This window comes from Lissotriton vulgaris, chromosome 3_1, assembly GCF_964263255.1.
Source record: "Lissotriton vulgaris chromosome 3_1, aLisVul1.2, whole genome shotgun sequence".
Classification (NCBI taxonomy): Eukaryota; Metazoa; Chordata; class Amphibia; order Caudata; family Salamandridae; genus Lissotriton; species Lissotriton vulgaris.
The window spans coordinates 2,089,432,298-2,089,451,569 of record NC_141689.1 but is presented as its reverse complement, the minus strand read 5'-3'; the positions used below and the strand labels follow the sequence as shown (position 1 = coordinate 2,089,451,569).

Genomic DNA, 19,272 nt, shown 5'->3' with positions numbered 1-19,272 from the left:
GAGATGTATGGCTGACGAACACATTCCCAGGAGGGATAGCAAATAGAAAGTTACATTCTTTTTGAGATTTGAATTGCCAATTGCTGTAACCGGAGTTGCCTCTCTTGTGACAGGAACGCTTTGCATTGTATAGTGTCCAGGCGTGCACCTAAGAAGGGTAGGGCTTGCCTTGGTTGCAGTTGGGATTTGCTTAGATTTACCGTCAGGCCCAGAGAAGCAAAGAGCGCACGACAACTTGTCATGGCGTCCTGTGCACTGTTTGTTAAAGGGCCTTTGAGTAACCAATCGTCCAAGTACGGGAACACTTGGATTCCCCAAGAGCGTAGTGTCGCTTTTACCGGGGCCAGGCACTTTGTGAATATCCTTGGTGCCGACTTGAGGCTGAACGGTAGGACTTTGAACTGATAATGGGCACCAGCCACATTGAACCTGAGATATTTGCGATGTTTGGGATGGATGGGAATGTGGAAGTATGCGTCCTCCATGTCTAAGGAAGCAAAAAATGTCCTTTGTTCAGGCAGTTTAGGATTTCTGAAAGAGTGACCATGCGAAAGCCCTGCTTCTTGAGGAATTTGTTGAGGCTGCGCAGATCTAAAATTGGCCGCCACTCTCCCGATTTCTTTTTTATAAGGAAGAAACAGGAGTAGAACCCTTGTCCTCTTTGTTGAAACTGGACTTTTTCTATGGCATTCTTGAGGAGCATTGTTTGAACTTCCTTGAACAATAAGTGAAGACGAGGGGAAGGGGGTCCCTTGGTTGGAACAGTTGGCGGTTTCGTAACGAATTCCAGGGTGTGACCATGTTGTACCAAATCTAACACCCACTGGTCGGTGGTAATTTTTTGCCACTGTTGATGGAATACAGATATCTTCGCGCCCACGGGAAGGTGTAGGGATGTGGATGGCACCCGGTTGAACTCACTTGTTTTTGCTAGTATCTCGCCCTTGATTATTGGAGCGTCTGCGGCCTCCTTGGCGAGAGAAACCAGCTGTGTTTGATTGACGGTAAGATGAGTTGTAGTCCTGACGATATTGGGATTGATACTGCCTGCCCTGCTGTTGGTAACCTCCTCTAGAAGAGTAGCCACGTCCTCTAGAGCGTCGGTAAGGACCTCGCTTGAATTGCAGGGAGCCAAGCGATCTAGCAGTATCTGTGTCAGTCTTGATTGCTTGTAAAGCATTGTCAATGTGTTTGCCGAATAATGACTCGCCGTCATAGGCCATATCTAAAATCTTTAATTGAACCTCTGGTCTAAAGGTGGTGGCTTTAAGCCAGCCTTGACGCCTGAGGACGGCTGCTCCAGCCAATTGCCTGAAATTTGTGTTGGCCATATCCAGGGCACAGTCAATCATTTCTGGGGCTGCGTGTTCACCTTCTGTCAGGATCTTACGAGCTTCTGCTCTGTGGTCTTCTGGTATGAACGCGATTAAAGCTGACATTTCCGACCACATTTGGCGATCATAGCGCCCTATGTTCGCCAACGAATTGGCCACTCGGATAGAGGCGGCAGCCATAGTTGAGAATCTTTTCCCAATAAGGTCAAGGCGACATCCCTCTTTATCCGGAGTAGTCGTGATGGGCGTAGCTGGGTTCTTTGAGCGTTGTTGTGCCGCGAAATAACAGAGTCTGGCCTCGGGTGACCTGTAAGGCAGGCTGGACTGTCAGATGTAGCTCGATACTTCTTATCAATCCTTGTCAGGATGGCTGGCACGGAAGCAGGATTCTTCATGATCTTTATGCCTTCCTTCCAGATGTAGTCAATTATCGGGATTGCTCTAGAAATCTTTCTGGTGCCTTCTTTAAAGTCATGTAGAAAACACTCAGACTGCTCCACAGTGACCGGAAGTTTGAATCCAGTGGAAGCTCTTTGGATGAGATTGTGAAATCCACCTATATCCTCAGGTGGAGAATCAGATGGGTGCGGAGTTGGCGGAGAAGGCAATGGAATCACATATGAATCCTACGGATCAGAAGAAGGATTATCGGAAGCTCTCCTTCTTCTACCTCTTCGTCCGAAGACGTATCAGGAGTACGAGGAGGTGGTGCAGGCTGATCTATAATTGGAGACCTGGGTATGGAAGGCTGAGGCTGTGATACAGGTTCAGTTCCTGCTGTAGAAACCGGTGGTGTAATGACCTGCTGCGGGCTAACATGGCTTGCAGGTGTTGAATGAGGGTAGGAGGCAAGTGGCATGTATCTGATGCCCTTGGATAACTTGCATGATGAGGAACCATAATATCCTCCTAATAGTAGTGTGTAACATAATCCTCTTCATCGTCATCCTGACATTTTATAACCAAGTCAGAAGGATGGCGGGCTACTCCGAAGGCTCCCTCATTGAAATCATCCTCATTGTCTCCTTCCTCGTCCGGGTCATAAGTATCGAGGAGGTGAGAAGGTGTAAGTGGAGAAATATAAGAATAGTCCTCTCTCTGGAAAGAGCGAAGTTGAAAGCTCTTGGAGGCAATAGGCATTGAAAATGCCTGCATTGCTGGTGTAGACGCCGTTGAAACTGTTGCCAATGCTATGGATGGAACTTGACTCTTCTTTTTCGTCGTCGACGGCATCGTCGACGGACTCGATGTTGACGGAGGCGTCGTCGACGAACTCGACGTCGACGGAGGCATCGATGACGGGATCATCGTCGACGGAGGGCTCGATGTCGACGGGATCGGCGGCAGGATCGTCGTCAACGGAATCATCGTCGACGGGCTTGATTTCTTTGTCGACGGGACAGTTGCCGACGACGTTGATGGTGCTTTCGTCGACGACGAAGCTGTCGTCGACGGCGCTTTCTTCAATGAATGCTTCGATGACGAGGTTCTCGTCGATGACTCGTCAACGATGGTCTTAGTAGCGACAATAGAAATTCTAGTTGACAGGATTGGTGAGGTAATCGCAGTAGTAGACACAGTAGCCGTCGACGAGGGGGCTGAAGATGAAATTGTAGATACAGAAAAGGCTGAAGAGGCAGAGCAAGTCTTACTCACGGTTTTATGCTTCTTAGGATCCTTAACAGTAGAAGGTCCTGAAGAAGTTGGAAAAGACTTTGGAGAAGTAACAGGAGTGGAGTGGGAGGTTTTCAGATGTTTTCTCCCCTCACTTGATGCTCTCTCCTGAGATCTTGCTCTCTTACTTGATGTTGAAGCTTCGTCATAATCATCATCCTTAGAAGATTTGAGCCATAACAAGACTCTAGCCTCCCTATCCCTCAAGGTTTTAGAAGGGAAGGTGCGGCAAATCTTACAATTTTGGGCCTCATGAGATGGATAGAGGTAATACATACAGTCCTTATGTTGATAATCAACATGGACTGTCTTTTTGTCTCATGTTCTGCAAGGCTTGAACAAAGCCTTCTTCTCTGACATCCTGAAGGAAAAACTGAGCTAGCACTCAGGGAGACTCCCTTCCACAAGACGTGAGGTGAAAATCTGAGGAGAACTGGCTCTGCAGAGAGGGTTCTAGAGGGCGCTAACAGCTGACTGTCTGTGACAAAGACTTAGGTCTTTTCAGCATAATGAGGTAGATAGGCTACTGCAATATAGGCCTCAGGCCTGTATTTACGGCCTACTACTGTAATTTACTTTTGGCACTGCTTTTTTATGTACCGTGGGACTCCCGCCTCGGCGACGGGGAATGATTCAGGCATGTGAATCTATGAAAGATACCCCAATACTGGATAATTATGAGACCCTTGCGCAAACAAGCGCTGCTAAAACTAATAGGTTTCACTTATGTGAGATCTCATTTTTAGGTCTTGTCTACGCAACGCGCATTCGCTGCATAGGAAAAAGACCTATAGAAATCACTTTGGATTTTCAGCCAAAAACGCGCACGCATTGCATTGCTTTCAATAGCAATGCGTGCACGTTTGGCGATTCCCTTGCGGGAGCGAGCTTTGGCAACATACGTTTGCTCCCTCCTGCAAGGGAATCGCTGTGTGTTCTCTCACACTCCCCCCACCTCTCCCACTTGTTAACCCAGTACTGTTTCACTTTCACGGCCTGGGGGCCACGTTTGTGTTTCAGCGCTTGTATTAACTCATTCCCGACTTATTCTGAGGAGTGAGGTCACAGGAGACCTCCACAGACACCCACCCTGACGGCTGCACCCCCTGAATAATTAGAACCCCTGTTGTCATCCCTACAATATCACCCAACTGAAGAGCACTGTATCAATATGTGCAAGGCATTACACCTCCTCCACCACAAAACCGCGTTACTGATCTGTGTTTATCACTGAGCGGAAAGTCCTGACCCTAGCAGCACAACTCACAACAAATACCCAATTGATCGTGCCTCTTCCGAATGGCTGGAATCATCCGGATAGTCATGGCTGCAGCGTCCGCTCTGTGCCATTGATCCGTGACTCCTCCTTCTGCTGCTGGGAACGTCCCTGTAAGGGCGCCCTACATCTGCCAATAGCATGTTTTCCGGCAGAAACTGCTGATAGCCAATACCAGATCCCGGGAGCGGATGCCTCTGGGCCATGGTATCGATCTGTATCTGTGGATCAGAAACCCCACAAGTAGAAGGGGGTGGGTTTGTTTTTACCCCTGTGCACACACACACCGCAGTTTTCATTCTTACCTTTTCCTACGGCGGAATTTCCCAACACATCAATTTCCATAACTAAACACTTGAAAAGTTTCACCGTGATCCCACCTGTATATTCAGCGCTTTCAGCGAAATTTTTCTTCCCCTACTTTCAGAACATTTCCTTTTTCTTCGCAGGGGCTGGGAGCCCCGTTGCCATCTTTATTTCATTCTGTGTTTTTGGTAGCAACCGCTTTTTTCGCCCTCGTGGGCTCGCCCTCGGATAATTTTCGTGTTAGCACGATTCCTTTTTCCTAAATTGTAGCCGAGGAGATACCCCCGCCTCTCCGCCCCCTGCCTCCTCCCCCCTCTATTTTTGGCAGCACCAGGACGTCCAGTGTGGCAGCAAATCTTTATTTTTTTGGAATCTTTCAAGGTGCAAGAAGGGGGTAGAAGAGATTTGTGTATTAAAGCCTAGCAGTGTTGTGAATGTTCTTTATTTTGTAATTTTTTAAAAACATATTTCATTGTGTACATTTTATTTTATTTTGTTGGTGTTGTGGATGGCAGCGATGAGCGCACGAGGTGAAGGAGCTGGGCAGCCTTCCACTTCTGGCCGCCTGCACTCTCAGAAGAGACCCCGAAGGAGGTACGGGGGAGACCGAGGAAACTGCAGCAGGTCAGTGACTGCAGGGGTCGCCGGTTGCGCGGGGGGAGGGGAGGAGGATTTCTGTTTTACGCTCACAGGATTTCACACCAGAGAACATCCCACATGGTTTCTCCATGCACAGGTCCTTTCGGGTGAGTGCACCACATCCATACCACAACATACCACCCACATGCATCCCAGCAATACACACTACCCACATGCATGGCACCAACACACTACATACAATAACACAGCTCAACATTCCACTTCCCCCACATCTGCACACAACTTACTCCATATCACAACACTAATACATATAATTGTACACACCAGAAGGCACCAGTAACCTACACTACATCACTGAATGCCACACATTATGACTACACACACTACAATACCAACCAATATCGCTGCATTTCACAGACACACAGGGATGACCGCTTCGCTCCATCTCGGCAATATACCAAGTTTGCAGTACAGGGCTTTCATTTTTAAAGTACTTTGATCAGGTATAGTTTCTAATTTAACTAGAAGAATCCCTGCACTACTAATCCCAGAATTCATTAGGTTTGGTGACTAAATGAAAGCAGCTGACTGAAAACATAGTATTCTGGGTGAGACTGAGCGGCGCTGCAGCTTTTTGACATTAACGCAAAGCAATGCGGTATAGTATATTTTCAAACCACAGCTCAACTCCTTGCTATACACTGCTGTCAACCATCAACCAAGCACGATGCACAGTAATATAAAAAGTATATTGCAACACGTGCATATGATGCATTACATCGGCGTATATGTCAGTCCACACCAGGGCATAAAGCCCACACATGCTCGCTAAAATGAAAGCATATCACTGTATGCCACAGCACACCATTTGCTCACACGTCGACACGTCTCTTTAACATGATCACCCACAACACAGCCCATAAGGACATGCAAATATTGCATACCTTCACTGAGAGCATTTGGTTATACCACCCGCAGTGCACTGCGTGCCACACAACCCATTGAATGACTACCGCCACCGCCGCTCCACCCCCAGTGGTGTGTGTAATGTTGCTATTACCCCTAGGAGGAACCACTAGTGAGGCAGGTGGAAGAGGAACCAAGTATTTATTCGTAAAACATCTCACAGAGGAGAGCGCCGGGCGTGTGGGGTGCTCCGGTCGTTTCTCCCAATTCGTGCATGCACAGTGCGCCCCAAAATGCCCGCCTCGCGTGCTACGCCATGATGTAGCGTGCGTACACTAGAGCGCGACTCTACATATCTCCCCTTGTTTCCATATCAAAAGAAAACATACAGTCTATGTACATGTGGAGCTATTTAGTTTTTCCCAGTTCAAAGTCTCGGAAACGGGTGGGCCTTACCACCACTCTGCCTGCTCATGTGCGTCTTACCGGGGTAGATGGAGCATCCCGGGTGCTGTTCTCTGCGGGGCTCACCACCTTGTCTCCTTCAGCACAGGATCTTTCTCTCTCATGGGTCACACTCTCCTCTCCTGGCTATTCCTCTGCTCCGGGGATATCGTTGTCTCCCATCTCCTTGCAGTTATCACTAACTCCAGGATTCTCTTCTCTCGCTGGGGTGATTTCCTCGTTCTCCTGTTGTCTTCGGTCTTGCGGTGTCCTCCCATTATCCTCATGGGACCATTGTAGTATCTTATTGCATTTGGACATGCGGTCTTGGGACCATACATTTCTGTCTCTGAGCAATGCTGCTCTGTCATACACTTATTTTACTTGTAGGGGTTGGCTGTATTGGCGGTCTCCTTTTCTCCTTAATACTGCTAATTTGACTCTCACCCATTCCCCTCTCTCCAGGGCTGTTTCTTTCACATTCCTTCTTCAGTTGTAATGTTCGGTATATATCCTCTGAGCCTTCTCGAGATTATGCTGCACCACTGCAGGAGACCACTTGCTCGTTACTGTATTTTCCTTCCATGCTAGGTTGTCTTTAGTGAAGGGGTTTTGCCCCCTCAGGATCTGGAAGGGACTATACCCTGTGCTCGTAGGGGTGATGCGGTAGGCCCACATCATGCTTTGGACTTCCTTCTCCCAATCCTTGCCCATCGTGATGGCGGCTTGTATGGATCCCATTAAGACCCTATCGAACCGTTCCACCTGACTATTGCTTGCTGGGTGATACATTGAAGTGTGTTTGACCTTGATGCTGTTCCTTCCTGCATACTTGTACCACTGCTCCGAGGTGAATTGTGGCCCATAGTCGCTCAGAATGGATCTGGGAATACCTTCTCTGAGGAAGACCGATGTAAGGAATCGGAGTACTGTTTCTGTGTCCATCTCTTCCTGTATGTGTACTTCAGGCCACTTCGAGTACCTGTCCACGAGGACACACAGATATTTAGGTGTGTACTGGGTGTCCAATACGGGCCCCAGGATGTCTACAGACACCTCCTCCCATGGGTTACTCGGATTGGCAAACTTCCCTAAGGCAGGCCTCAGGGGCGTCAGAGTTTTGTCTGCCCTTTGACACTGGTCACAATCCCTCACGTGTCTTTCCACCTGGATGTCCACTCCTGGCCACCAGTACATTTGTTTTGTCCTCATCTTTGTCTTTAGAATTCCCAGATGGCCCTCGTGCAGTATTGCCAAAAGGCTGGGTATCAGCGTCATCGGTGGGACTACTTTGTCACCTCTGTACAGGAACATGCCATTGTCCCCTACAGACAGTTCCTCCCGGACTTCATAGAATTTCCTGAGTTCTGCACATAAATGTTTCTTTTCTGGCCATCCATATACTATAAATAATCAACAGAAGAGAAAGGGTCAATAGGCCACTCTTATACCCCTTTTGAAATACTGAATCCAAATCAACAGAAGAGTGACTAAAAACGAAAAAACACACATACGAAGGTGGAGGTAAAGACATTCAATTACTGCCACCGAAACATGAGTTCAAGAAAAAGAAAGAGCAATAAGGTAGGTGTTGCAGGCGCAGTGCAGAAAACGAACCCTCAGGCACCAACTGAAAGTCGGTTGCCAGTTGTCTTCATTGGGTTCTTGTTTTGAATACGTGAAGTAGTACCCAACAGTGGCGAAAAGTGAGTTAAAAGGAGTGTGGACTACTCCCCAAACTAGAAAATACAAAGGTCCTTTGTATTTTTATGTATAGGACTTTTTGGTTCAAATTAACACACCCATCTTTATGTCCGCCTCTCACTTATGTTTTTAATGGAGTTAGAACTACCCCTTTATTAAATGAATCATTCTAGTTTGGGGAGTAGTCCACACTCCTTTTAACTCACTTTTTACCACTGTTGGGTACTACTTCACGTATTCAAAACAAGAACCCAATGAAGACAACTGGCAACCGACTTTCAGTTGGTGCCTGAGGGTTCTTTTTCTGCACTGCGTCTGCAAAACCTACCTTATTGCTCTTTCTTTTTCTTGAACTCATGTATTGGTGGCAGTAACTGAATGTCTTTACCTCCACCTTCTTATGTGTGTTTTTTCGTTTTTAGTCACTCTTCTGTTGATTTGCATCCATGTACTATACACATCTTGACCTCTCCGAAGTCCAGGTCGGCTTCATACGCTTCCGTCCACTCTTGGTTCCTTATCACTCGTTCTGGGTCTTCCATCAAGGCTACCATCTCCTCGCTCTCTCCCGTCTTGCTGGGGGCTCCTTCCATAGCTGACGCTCTACTGAGGTAGTCTGCTATCTTGTTCCTAGTTCCCGGTAGGTACTCCAAATCGTATCTGTACTCTAGTAATTTCAAGGTCATCTTGGCGATGCGCGGCTTTGCACTTGCATGTCCGCTCGAGGTGAGTACCTTGACCAGTGGCTTGTGGTCCGTCTTGAGTTGGAACCTCGTGCCCCATAGGAATTGGCGGAACTTCACCATGGCCCACACTACTGCAAGCATCTCTTTCTCTATTATGCTGAATTTTTGTTCTGTGGATGATAGGGACCTGGACGCGAAGCTGAGAGTCTCCATTGTTCCGTCTTTCCTCTCCTGCATGAGGACTGCTCCCAGCCCTTTTTTGCTGGCGTCCGTCGTCAGTACTGACCGCCCTTGGAGGTCGTATCCCTGTAGTAGTACCTCCTGGCTGATGTAATTTTTCAGGGTATCAAATTCTTTTTGCGTCTCCTCCGTCCATGTGAACACTGTCTTGTCCCTTATGAGTTGCCTCAGGTGGTGCGTCTTGTTGGCGAAGTGTTGTACAAATTTGCTGTAGTACTCTGTCATTCCTAGAAAGGATCTCACCTCCTTTTTGCTGGTTGGAGCCGGGGCGTCGCATATTGCCTTCACATATGCAGGTTTGGGGGTGATGCCGTATTCTCCGATCTCGTGCCCCAAGTACGTGACCGACGTCATTCCAAGTTGGCACTTCTCCCATTCCGCTGTTAGACCATTGTTCTCTAGGACTCGAAGTACCATGTCCAGCTTCTTATCATGATCTTTCAGATCTTTTCCCATTACCTGTATATCGTCCTGAAAGTACTGTACCCCCTCGATGTCTTTAACTAGGCGGTGCATCAGTTTCTGAAAGATGGCCGCTGCCGATGCAAGACCAAAGGGCATGCAGAGGAATTGGTAACATCCAAAGGGTGTTATAAATTAAGTCAGTTTCCGGCTTGCTGGGTGCAGGACTATCTGGTGGTAGGCGGAAGTGAGGTAAATAGTGGAGAACCACATTACTCCTTTCGTCTTGGCCAACATTTCTTCGATGCATGGCAGCAGGAACTTCTCCACGATTATGCATTTATTCAGCTCTCGAAAGTCTACACAGAGACAAACCTTGCCATTTGGTTTCATTGCCACCACCAGAGGCGGAAGCCACTCGGAGCTATTAATTGGCTCGATGATTCCGTTCTCCAGTCTGTGCAATTCCTGCTGTACCGCCTCTCTCACTGCTATGGGTAAGTTCCTTACTTTGTGGGATATGGGCGTGGAGTTCTCCTTTAGGTCTATCCTATGGGTGAATTTTTCCAATTTGCCGAACTTCCCTCCAAATACCTGGGGAAACTCGCTCTTCATCTTCTCGAAGTCCGGCCACCTCTCTGGGGCTGTCATTAGCACTTGCGTGTCTCCTCCGGGATCCAATTGTATTCTTTGTTCACCTTGGTCCATCCATCCTAGGACCGACGGTCCTTTCTCTGCTACGTACAATTTGCACTCGGCACTACGCCCTTTGAACTCGAATGACAGGAATCTATACCCAACCATCGGGATGGGATCCCCAGTGTACGTGACCGGTGCTATGTCGGGAGGTTCTAGTCACAGGCCCAGGCTGGGTCTGAAATTCTCGTTCCACACTGTCCTTTGGATGATGTTATACGGGGATCCTGAGTCCACCACGATTTTAATCTTCACGCCTCCTATCACCATGTCACACTGTGGCTTGCGGGAGCGCCTGCAGTCGATGCCCTGTACCTGACCTTCTACACACAGCACGTTGTCTTCTTCGTCCTGTTCTTCGTCTTCTTCCTGCTGATCCTGCGCCACATACTTCACCGTGGGTCTTCTTATCTTGGGGCAGCACACCTTTTCATAGTGACCCACTATGCCGCAGAACATGCATTTTGCCCCAAAAGTTGGGCACCGTTTGTCATAGGCCGCGTGGGACTGGCTTCCACACCGGTAGCACGTGGATGTGCTTTCTTTGTTCTGCTTCCTGGGCTGTCTGGGTTTCCCCGTTCACCTGTTTGGCCCTTTACCTTCCACTGTCATGGCTTTGCTCCTTCCTGGTGGTTCTGCATCATCTACTTTGTTCACCATGGGCTTCAGAACAGGTTCTGTCTTGGCTGCATCTGTGCACCGTTTCGACAATTCTGCTTTTTTTACCAAGGCAGTCACCTCCTTAAGCGTGGCGTCTCCATTCACCCACAATTTGTCTTGTACTGTCTTGTTGGTGGTGTGCATGACTTTCTGGTCTTTTATGAATTCGTCGTGCAGAACACGGAATTTGCATGTTAACGCCAGCTTCCTCAGCACAGTGACATAGTCGTCTATGGTTTCGCCCACTTCTTGTTTCCTCTGCTGGAAATTGTATCGGTCAATGGAAGTGCACACCGCTGGACGATAGTGGTTATTCAGATCTTCTATTGTGTGTCTGAATACGTCGTTGTCTGCATTCGGTCTGGTCGTGGGGACAAGATTCTGAAATACCCTTATCCCTTCCGGGCCTATGTTGTGCAGTAGTATCCTCCTCTTCCTTTTACTGGGGAAGGCTTCTCCGTTCTCGTCTTCCAATGCTTCAATGTAGTTCATGAAGTACTCTCTCCAGTTCTTCCACTTCATTAGAGGCTCCCCCGGCTTGGGTAAGAACAGGATCGGCATTGTGAGTGATGACGCTTGCGCACTCATTTCCGCGCGTCTTTCTGGTTCCTCCCCTTGACCTTTTGGGCTGCCCTGCACGTTTGCAGCCTCACCGTGCCTTTGGTTTGGTTGTGGTCCCTCTGCGCCCCCTTCTCTGCTCCTCGCTGACTCTGCCAGGGCCTCTATGGGTGTGTGGGTAGTTTCCTGAATTCACCACCCTCAGTGTCTTTCGTCAGCCTCTTCTCGCTTCCCCTATGGGTTCACAGTGAAGTACGTCCTTTACTCCACCCCAGTAGCGGTCGGCAGTAGGTGTTTCTATAGGGCGGTGACGTGGGCAGGAGGAGGGGCAGGGTGGGGGGAAATAATGTATGGATCACGGAGTTTTACAGGTAAGTAAACATTTAAATACATAAAACGAATTTCGTTGCGCGCACTGCATCACATTTGGTGATGCAGTGTGCGCAACGAAATTCGTTTTATGTATTTAAATGTTACCTTACCTGTAAAACTCCGTAATCCATACATTATTTCCCCCCACCCTGCCGCTCCTCCTGCCCACGTCACCGCCCTATAGAAACACCTACTGCCGACCGCTACTGCTCCACCCTCTCTGGCTGTCTAGTGCCGCTGGGTCTGGTACTTCAATGTCCTTGTGCTGTTCTCCCTCTGTTTTTATGCCTCTGCCACGCTCTCCTGCTGTGTTGTTGCGCGCTTGGTACCTTCTTGCTCGTCCTCTTGCTCCTCGTGGTGGCCCACAGGTCTGTGTATGTGCCTCTCCTCACAGGGTGGGGTCCTTTTTTTTTCCTTTCCTTAGTTCGATTTATTTTCCACTAGTGAGGCAGGTGGAAGAGGAACCAAGTAATTATTCGTAAAACATCTCTCACAGGAGAGCGCCGGGCGTGTGGAGTGCTCCGGTAGTTTCTCCCGATTCGCACATGCGCAGTGCGCCCCAAAATGCCCCCCTCGCGCGCTACGCCGTGATACTGTTGGCCTGCCCTGTAACTGTAACTGTCTCCCAGGTATGTACCTTTCTGGGCATGGCTGGTTTTGTAGCTAGTGGATCCTGATCTATGTCAAAATATCAAAGCCTTTGCAAGATTTTGTCAGAAAAGATACCACCTAACCCCTGCAGTAGTCTAAGAAGTTGAGAATTGTTTCCGTGTGAAATTTTATTGCAACATCCTTCCAGAATTAGATGCTGTGTTCAACACACCACATTTTTTTGAATCTCGCATGAAAAGTAATAGCTCTGCAATGGAAAGGTAATGGTGGGTGATTGAAGTAGTCAAAATAACTGTCAGAAATCAAAATGTTGACTACCTGCATTCATTATATGAGAAAAGATGGATTTGGAAGACTTACACTGTGAACAATAGCCTAAATGTGTGTAGAATCCTTTTTTTCTGGATGTTCACAAATAGGATTCCATTGCTATACATTTTTCTTTGTTCAGTCTTGATTTATGTTTTAATTTTTAACACCCAGTTCTTTTTGATCACCTGTACTGATATGGTTAGACTTACTTTCCTTTACATGTGCATGTTGCATTATGTCACAATTTTGCATGCCTTGCCCTTTTCATGGCCTGTTTAATTCTTTCTTTGCTAGTTTGTGGACCTATAGTATGGCCATGGCATAGCTTCTCAGCTAAGGCCATGTTGAAGGTAGATTTTGTTGCTGTGCGATTGGGTTTGTATTTTGTTTGTAATACTGTTACAAAATGTCTGCCACTTATCTGCGCTTGGGTTTTTTTCGTCAAACAGTATTGGAATATTTACCCTTTCCTTTCCTTTTCAGGTATATGTAATGTTATATTGTATTTTGGTTTAGCTGCCCCTTTTCACAGCTTGTGTGACCCCTGGTTTGCAAGCTGGCAGACCTCCAGTATCGCTGCTGCATAGCCCTTTGGCTTACCTAATGTTGACAGCATAGTGCTTTGCTATTTTTGTGACATTTGCAGGACCATCTGAGACACTAGGCTGTGATGGTCACTGGCACAGGACCATTCGTAGCAACAGAGGTACACACACTATCGGATACAATTATGGACTCCGCTTGGAGTAGCAGGCAGTCCCTTTATTTATACCTGAGGCTATGCCCGGCCTCAGGCTGTGTGCAACAACTGGAGCGCAGCCTCACTACATTCCTCTCAACCATAACAGTTCCTGATGGTACAGGATTGGGGCAGTTACTTATCTAAATATTTCATTTTTAAACTTTTTTTTCAATTTTTAAATCATACCGTAAAACTACAGAAATGTGTTATCCAAAAAGAGGAGATAGCATATTTTGCCATTTCACGTTGTATGTAACGAACAATAATGAAACACTACAATGCACATCACGTTAGCATCACATTCCGTCTCACAATGCCACAGTAAGAATATTTCAAAATCTACACAATTACAGCACTACTGAAAAAGAGTTGTGCAGAGTCTGCATTCCTCAAGGCATTACATTTATTGGGTAGTCAGGTGTGGACAGTATCAGATGATAATCCCTCAGAGGCTGGCAAATATCTTTCGGTGAGAGGTGAGTGGTTGTAAGATTGCATACAGTTCACTATTAGTATCGCAATAGATTAGTCTGTTTATCCATGCTGACACTGTATGTGGGTGTCTGCCTCACCAATGTTTGGCAACCACTCATTTGGCCAGAAGTAAGGCAATGGCAACATATATGTGCCCAAATTTGGGCACGTTGTGGATATAAACCAATCAGGCTAGTAGGGGGGAAGGTTCAAGCGTGATCTGGGTCATCAAAGCAAGTCTGGCGAATACCTCCCTCCAGTATGGTGCTACACGAGGACATGCCCATGCTACATGGGCAAAGTTTGCGACTTCCATGTAGAATTATGGACAATTTGATGTGTGATTGGAGTCAATGCGGGCCAATGCTGCAGGTATGATATAAGCCCTGTGTACACATTTATAATGTAGCAACTTTTGACCGATGGCTATGAGAGACAAAGCACGTGTGCGCACAACAGGCAGCCCCACACCTTGTCCATAAAGGAATGCCCCAAGTCCGAAGGCCATGCATTTCTGAGTCTGGAATCGCATTTTGATAGCAGGCTCAGGCAGGGGTGGTACAGTTTGGAAATAAGCCTATCTCTTTCCAAATCACTAACGTCAGTACTTTGAATTCAGCAGGGGCTAATAGGAAGATTGGATCTGTGCTCTTAGTGCACTCTGAAGCTGCTGGAACACAAAATGGTCCATCTGGCCAGCGTCTATAAAGCATGGTTCTTCTGTATGGGAGATAACATGCCCATCTGGTGAAACGTCTTCAAATGTGTGCAGAGCATGGTTCGTCAGTGTGCACTGGACCAACCGTTCCTGAGTTATAGGAAGCCATGGGTTGTCTGCCAGGGGGTCAGTGGGGAAGTAGAGAGTCTGGCCACCCAACATCCGAGTCAGCCACCTCCAAGCCCAATAAGTTGTGGACAGTGTTTGTAAGTCGTCTGGATTTAGTGGGAGGCCTGCCAGAAAGTAGTGCTTTCAGTGACTTTAGAGCTACGAGGTCTGTTACGGGTTTAGAGTATGGTATGCAGGCATCTGCATGATACCAGTGTCTGGCATATTGGCATTGTGCAACCAAATAGTAAAGATGTAAATGAGGGACTCCAAAGCCTCTGCAGTCATAGGGGAGTGCAAGGGTGACTCAGCCAATTTGAGGCTGTTTACCTACCCAGACAAGTCGTGCCAGTATGATCCACAAAGACGCAGAAAACAAATTGGTGAGTGGAATCCAAATGTTCTGAAAAAAGTTTTTAAAAAATGGGGGAGCACCACTATTTTGATAATGGCTATGCGTCCCGCTATGGATAGTGGGATGCAGATCTAGGGCTCCACCTGGGTGATTAGCCTATCCACTGCCGGACCATAGTTTAAGAGTATGACTTGTTCCTTTGTCTCGATGTATATGGATACCCAAGTAGCGAACAGAGCTTTCACACTACTTCAAAAGAAAGTCACAATGCAATCGAGTATTCGCATCTGTTGGTGGGAATAACTCCAATTTATTTCAATTAATATGGTGGCCGGACAATGCCCTGTACCGGATTGATTCCCTAAGTATTGGGGGCTACGTTGTCAGCAGGATAATGTACAAAGAGTAATATATCGTCAGGAAAGAGTGAAACCAGGAGCGGGCCAGGTTTAAATTGCAAACCTCTCTTAGCCTGAAGATCGATCACCAGTAGGTCCATTGCTGCAATGAAAAGTAGTGATGAGAGGGGGCAACCCTGTCATGTCCCTCTTGTTATTGTGAATGTGGCTGACAGTGTACCATTGACCCTAACCCGAGAAATTGATAGTGAGTAAAGAAGTACTATCATGGATGAGAAGTTAGGTGGAAAGCCCATTTAAAAACTGTGTTACATAAAGGAGTGTGGCCCTGGGGGATGAGACACAGGCAGGGCCCAATTTATACAAAACCAGATTTTGCCTGGATCTCTTTTTTTTGGGTGGAGCTCTTATAATTTATGCTCAGCCAAACACATTTCCTTATGTTTTAACCTCTTATTTATTTATTTGATTTATAAGATTTCTTATATTTTTTTCGAATTCTTTTGTTTGTGTGAAAAGGAAACGTATGTTTAAATCAATCTATTTACACCACATTAAACAAACTGTACATTTTACGTCACAAAAAATAGACTGTACATTTTACATTTCAAAACACATGCAATTTAAACAAAAAACACTAAATCAATTGTGACTTTTAGATTACAATGAATACATCAAATTCATAAAGAGCTGCGAACATATCTGTATATTCAAGAAAGCATGTAATTAATAAACACTGTCTTTTGTCTCTACAAGGAAAAACACTTGTTTTATTCCTTTATGCTCTTTCTGACATGCCGACGCGTTTCGAATTTTAAGGTATGATTTCCTAGATTCTCATCAGGGCCCTCTGATTTTCTTGTTCTGACTCTTTCAAGCTGGTGATACTCCTCATATGTTATATCTCTTTAAATCTTCGTCCGATTTTTTTTTCTTTTATTGGACTAGGGTTTCTCTTACACATGGCTGGGATTCACCCTTCGATCTTGTCGTATCGGTGGTCCCAGTGTTTCTGAAGTTTTATTCCTCTTTTCAAATGCAGGACCATCTAAATCCTGTTGTTTGTGTGCGGCGACACACAGCGTTCGACTCTCTGTACCTTATACCTTACTTCGGTCGCGGTCCTTTTACTTCAAATCAATTGCGTTTTTCTGTTGCCTCCTAGTCATTTTTCCTGCACCTCGGAGTCACCTCGATGTCGTGGTATCGAGGTGACTCCGAGGAGCCGGAAAAATGACTAGGATTTAAGTCTGGCACAAAGTTTATTTAATGTACAGACCCTGAGTACATGCAGTACCACTTTACTGGGGACTTACACGTAACTTAAATGTGCTAATTGCCTGTAAGCCAATTTTACTATGTTTAGAGAAGAGAGCACAAGCACTTTAGCACCAGTTACCAGTAGTAAAATGCACAGAGTCCTAATGCCAACAAATCAAAATTCAGAAAACAGAGGCAAAGGCAAAATGTTTGGGGGAAGACCACACCAAAGGCTGTCAGCTCTAACAAATGTAGAGTTCAAAAGACTTTAAAATGTTGCAGTGTTACATTGTAACTTGCTCTGGTTGGGAAATCTGATACCCACTTTGGCCGAAGGTTACTCTCCAATATCAACTTGATAAAGTGAACAATTTAGTCCCATATCTAACACAAATTGAAGTTTCATTGACTTCAGCAGTTCATTTATTTTGAACTCCAGAAAGCACATGCTTTGGTAGATACAGAATGTCTACTGAACATACTGTACCCAACACACTTTGCTGATCTACTTGGTGCTGTTTTTAAATCCTCCAATACTACAGATGTTGCCTACACTCATAAGATGATAGAGTCCACAATGCTACCTGCTATAAGACTGTCTTTGGTGCGTTCCCATCTCTTCGGGGACCGGTTCACCTATTTCAAATGTGCGCAGTGGATTGTTACCTGTTTTCCAAATTGCAGGCGCAACCAGTCTCAATATATGCTCCTAATGTGATGAATTTACTTTATTCTTTTGCACACACTGACAACATGCTATTGATGTTTATTTGGGGTGGGTTTGTTTTTCATTCTGCATGAACACTGACATTTGACTTTTATGGTCTTTAACCACCAGCAATAAGACTCATCTTTCAGTGCCACACATGTTATCACACAGCTACTCCGCATTCTTTTGGAACATCAATCTGTGCACATTGTGGCAGTGGTTAATTAGTAAAAAACATAAGTGCTGGGGTTCTCGTCAGGGGGCAGCTTGCATCAGCCCATTTCTCCTGTTCGTGCTGCCTAAAACAGAACCAACTACTAACGATGGAAGTGGGGAGAGGAAGTGGTGTAATGGACAGGGCTGCCAACTTCGGAGCTGGGGAACCAGGTTCGAGTCTCAGCGTCTGCTCAACGTCCTGTGATTCTGGGCGAATCATTTAATCTCCCTGTGCCTACCATAAATAAATGTGTCCTTAACTGGTGCTCATGAAAGGCGCTGGTGTTAAGTGCTAGTGCTGAGTACCCTAAACCACCAGCTCAAATTAAGCACTGCTCTGTGGATAGGTCAAAGCTCATTCAGCAACTTGATATTTATTGCTTGCTTTATGGCACATTACAACATTCATCATCATGACTGCTACCTTTGAATCACATGTCATGTGCCATAATGTTCTTTTACTTCACAGACTGTGTTGTGTCATCGACATCACTTTACTCTACTATTTCTGCTGCCCCTACTGAGGCACATATGAATTGTTCACATGCATGCACATTGCTGCCCTACTCGCCATCAGCCCGTTCAACTACAATTTTCAACTTCTTTTCAGCTGCAGCATTTCACATTCGAAAAAATATTACCTTGAAGAGGCTTCCATTGAATGATACATTACATTGACCTATGGATATAGACACTCTGTGCAGTTAATTATTAAAGACATTGTTCTTTAAAGTATTCAAGATGCCACAAATGCAACTGGAAATTATTCTAACATTTATGACTATCAAAGAAGATCCTATGATGCACAAGTTTGTATATCTGTACTTCCTTAGGGTAATCTACCAGGTGTGGTCAGGATAGACCAAAGCACTCAACAAAGAGAGAGTTTGAACATATGAGTTGTTCTATAATATTAGCCGAATTTGATGCACAGACATGACAATATGTAGCTCTGAAGAATAGTGTGGCCATTACCTTCCACTTTGAGATGTATACCTCCGCATTCATTACGTCCGATAAAGTGTCCCATAATCTGACCATTTTTGTACACAATCACTGTAGGTAAATGTGTGTCGTGGTAGTTTGGAATACAGCTGTTCACGTTGGCTTTTAGGAACTTGGTTTCTGGATATTTTCTTGCCAGCACGCCAAGATGATTATCAATTACGGAGCACAGTGGTATGCTGAAGAGAGAAGAGATACATTTCAAACTTCATTCTAGATCTCGAGTTATTTAGTTATTTGCTGTAATCTGGAAAGCACATTGCATGTATTCACCATGTCTCATATATTTAATTATGTAAATACTTTGAAACTGGTATTATGGTATTTCTCTCCCCCTGAAGAAGTCGTGGGGTCTTCCCCTATCTACGAAACACGTGTTGGCTGGGCATTGTGGAAGTAAAGACAAAGAAAAGAACACAACGGATTACTCTTTCTTACACAATGATGAAAATGATATATATTTTTTGAATATGTGCGTGTGCAGAGGATAGTAATTGCTATCAAATATAAGTCACCTACACATGTAGACTGCAATCAGCGGGAC

At 45.9% G+C, this 19,272-nt stretch overlaps 1 protein-coding gene across 1 annotated transcript in view; it reads right to left on the bottom strand.

Annotated features, from left to right (window-relative positions):
- Positions 1–19,272, bottom strand: part of PDCL2 (phosducin like 2) — a 253,884-nt gene that overhangs the window by 6,978 nt on the left and 227,634 nt on the right. Inside the window, exon 5 of the mRNA XM_086963873.1 lies at positions 18,699–18,907. Within this exon, the coding sequence (XP_086819999.1) occupies positions 18,699–18,907 (209 nt within the window). The remainder of the gene's footprint in view (positions 1–18,698; positions 18,908–19,272) is intronic.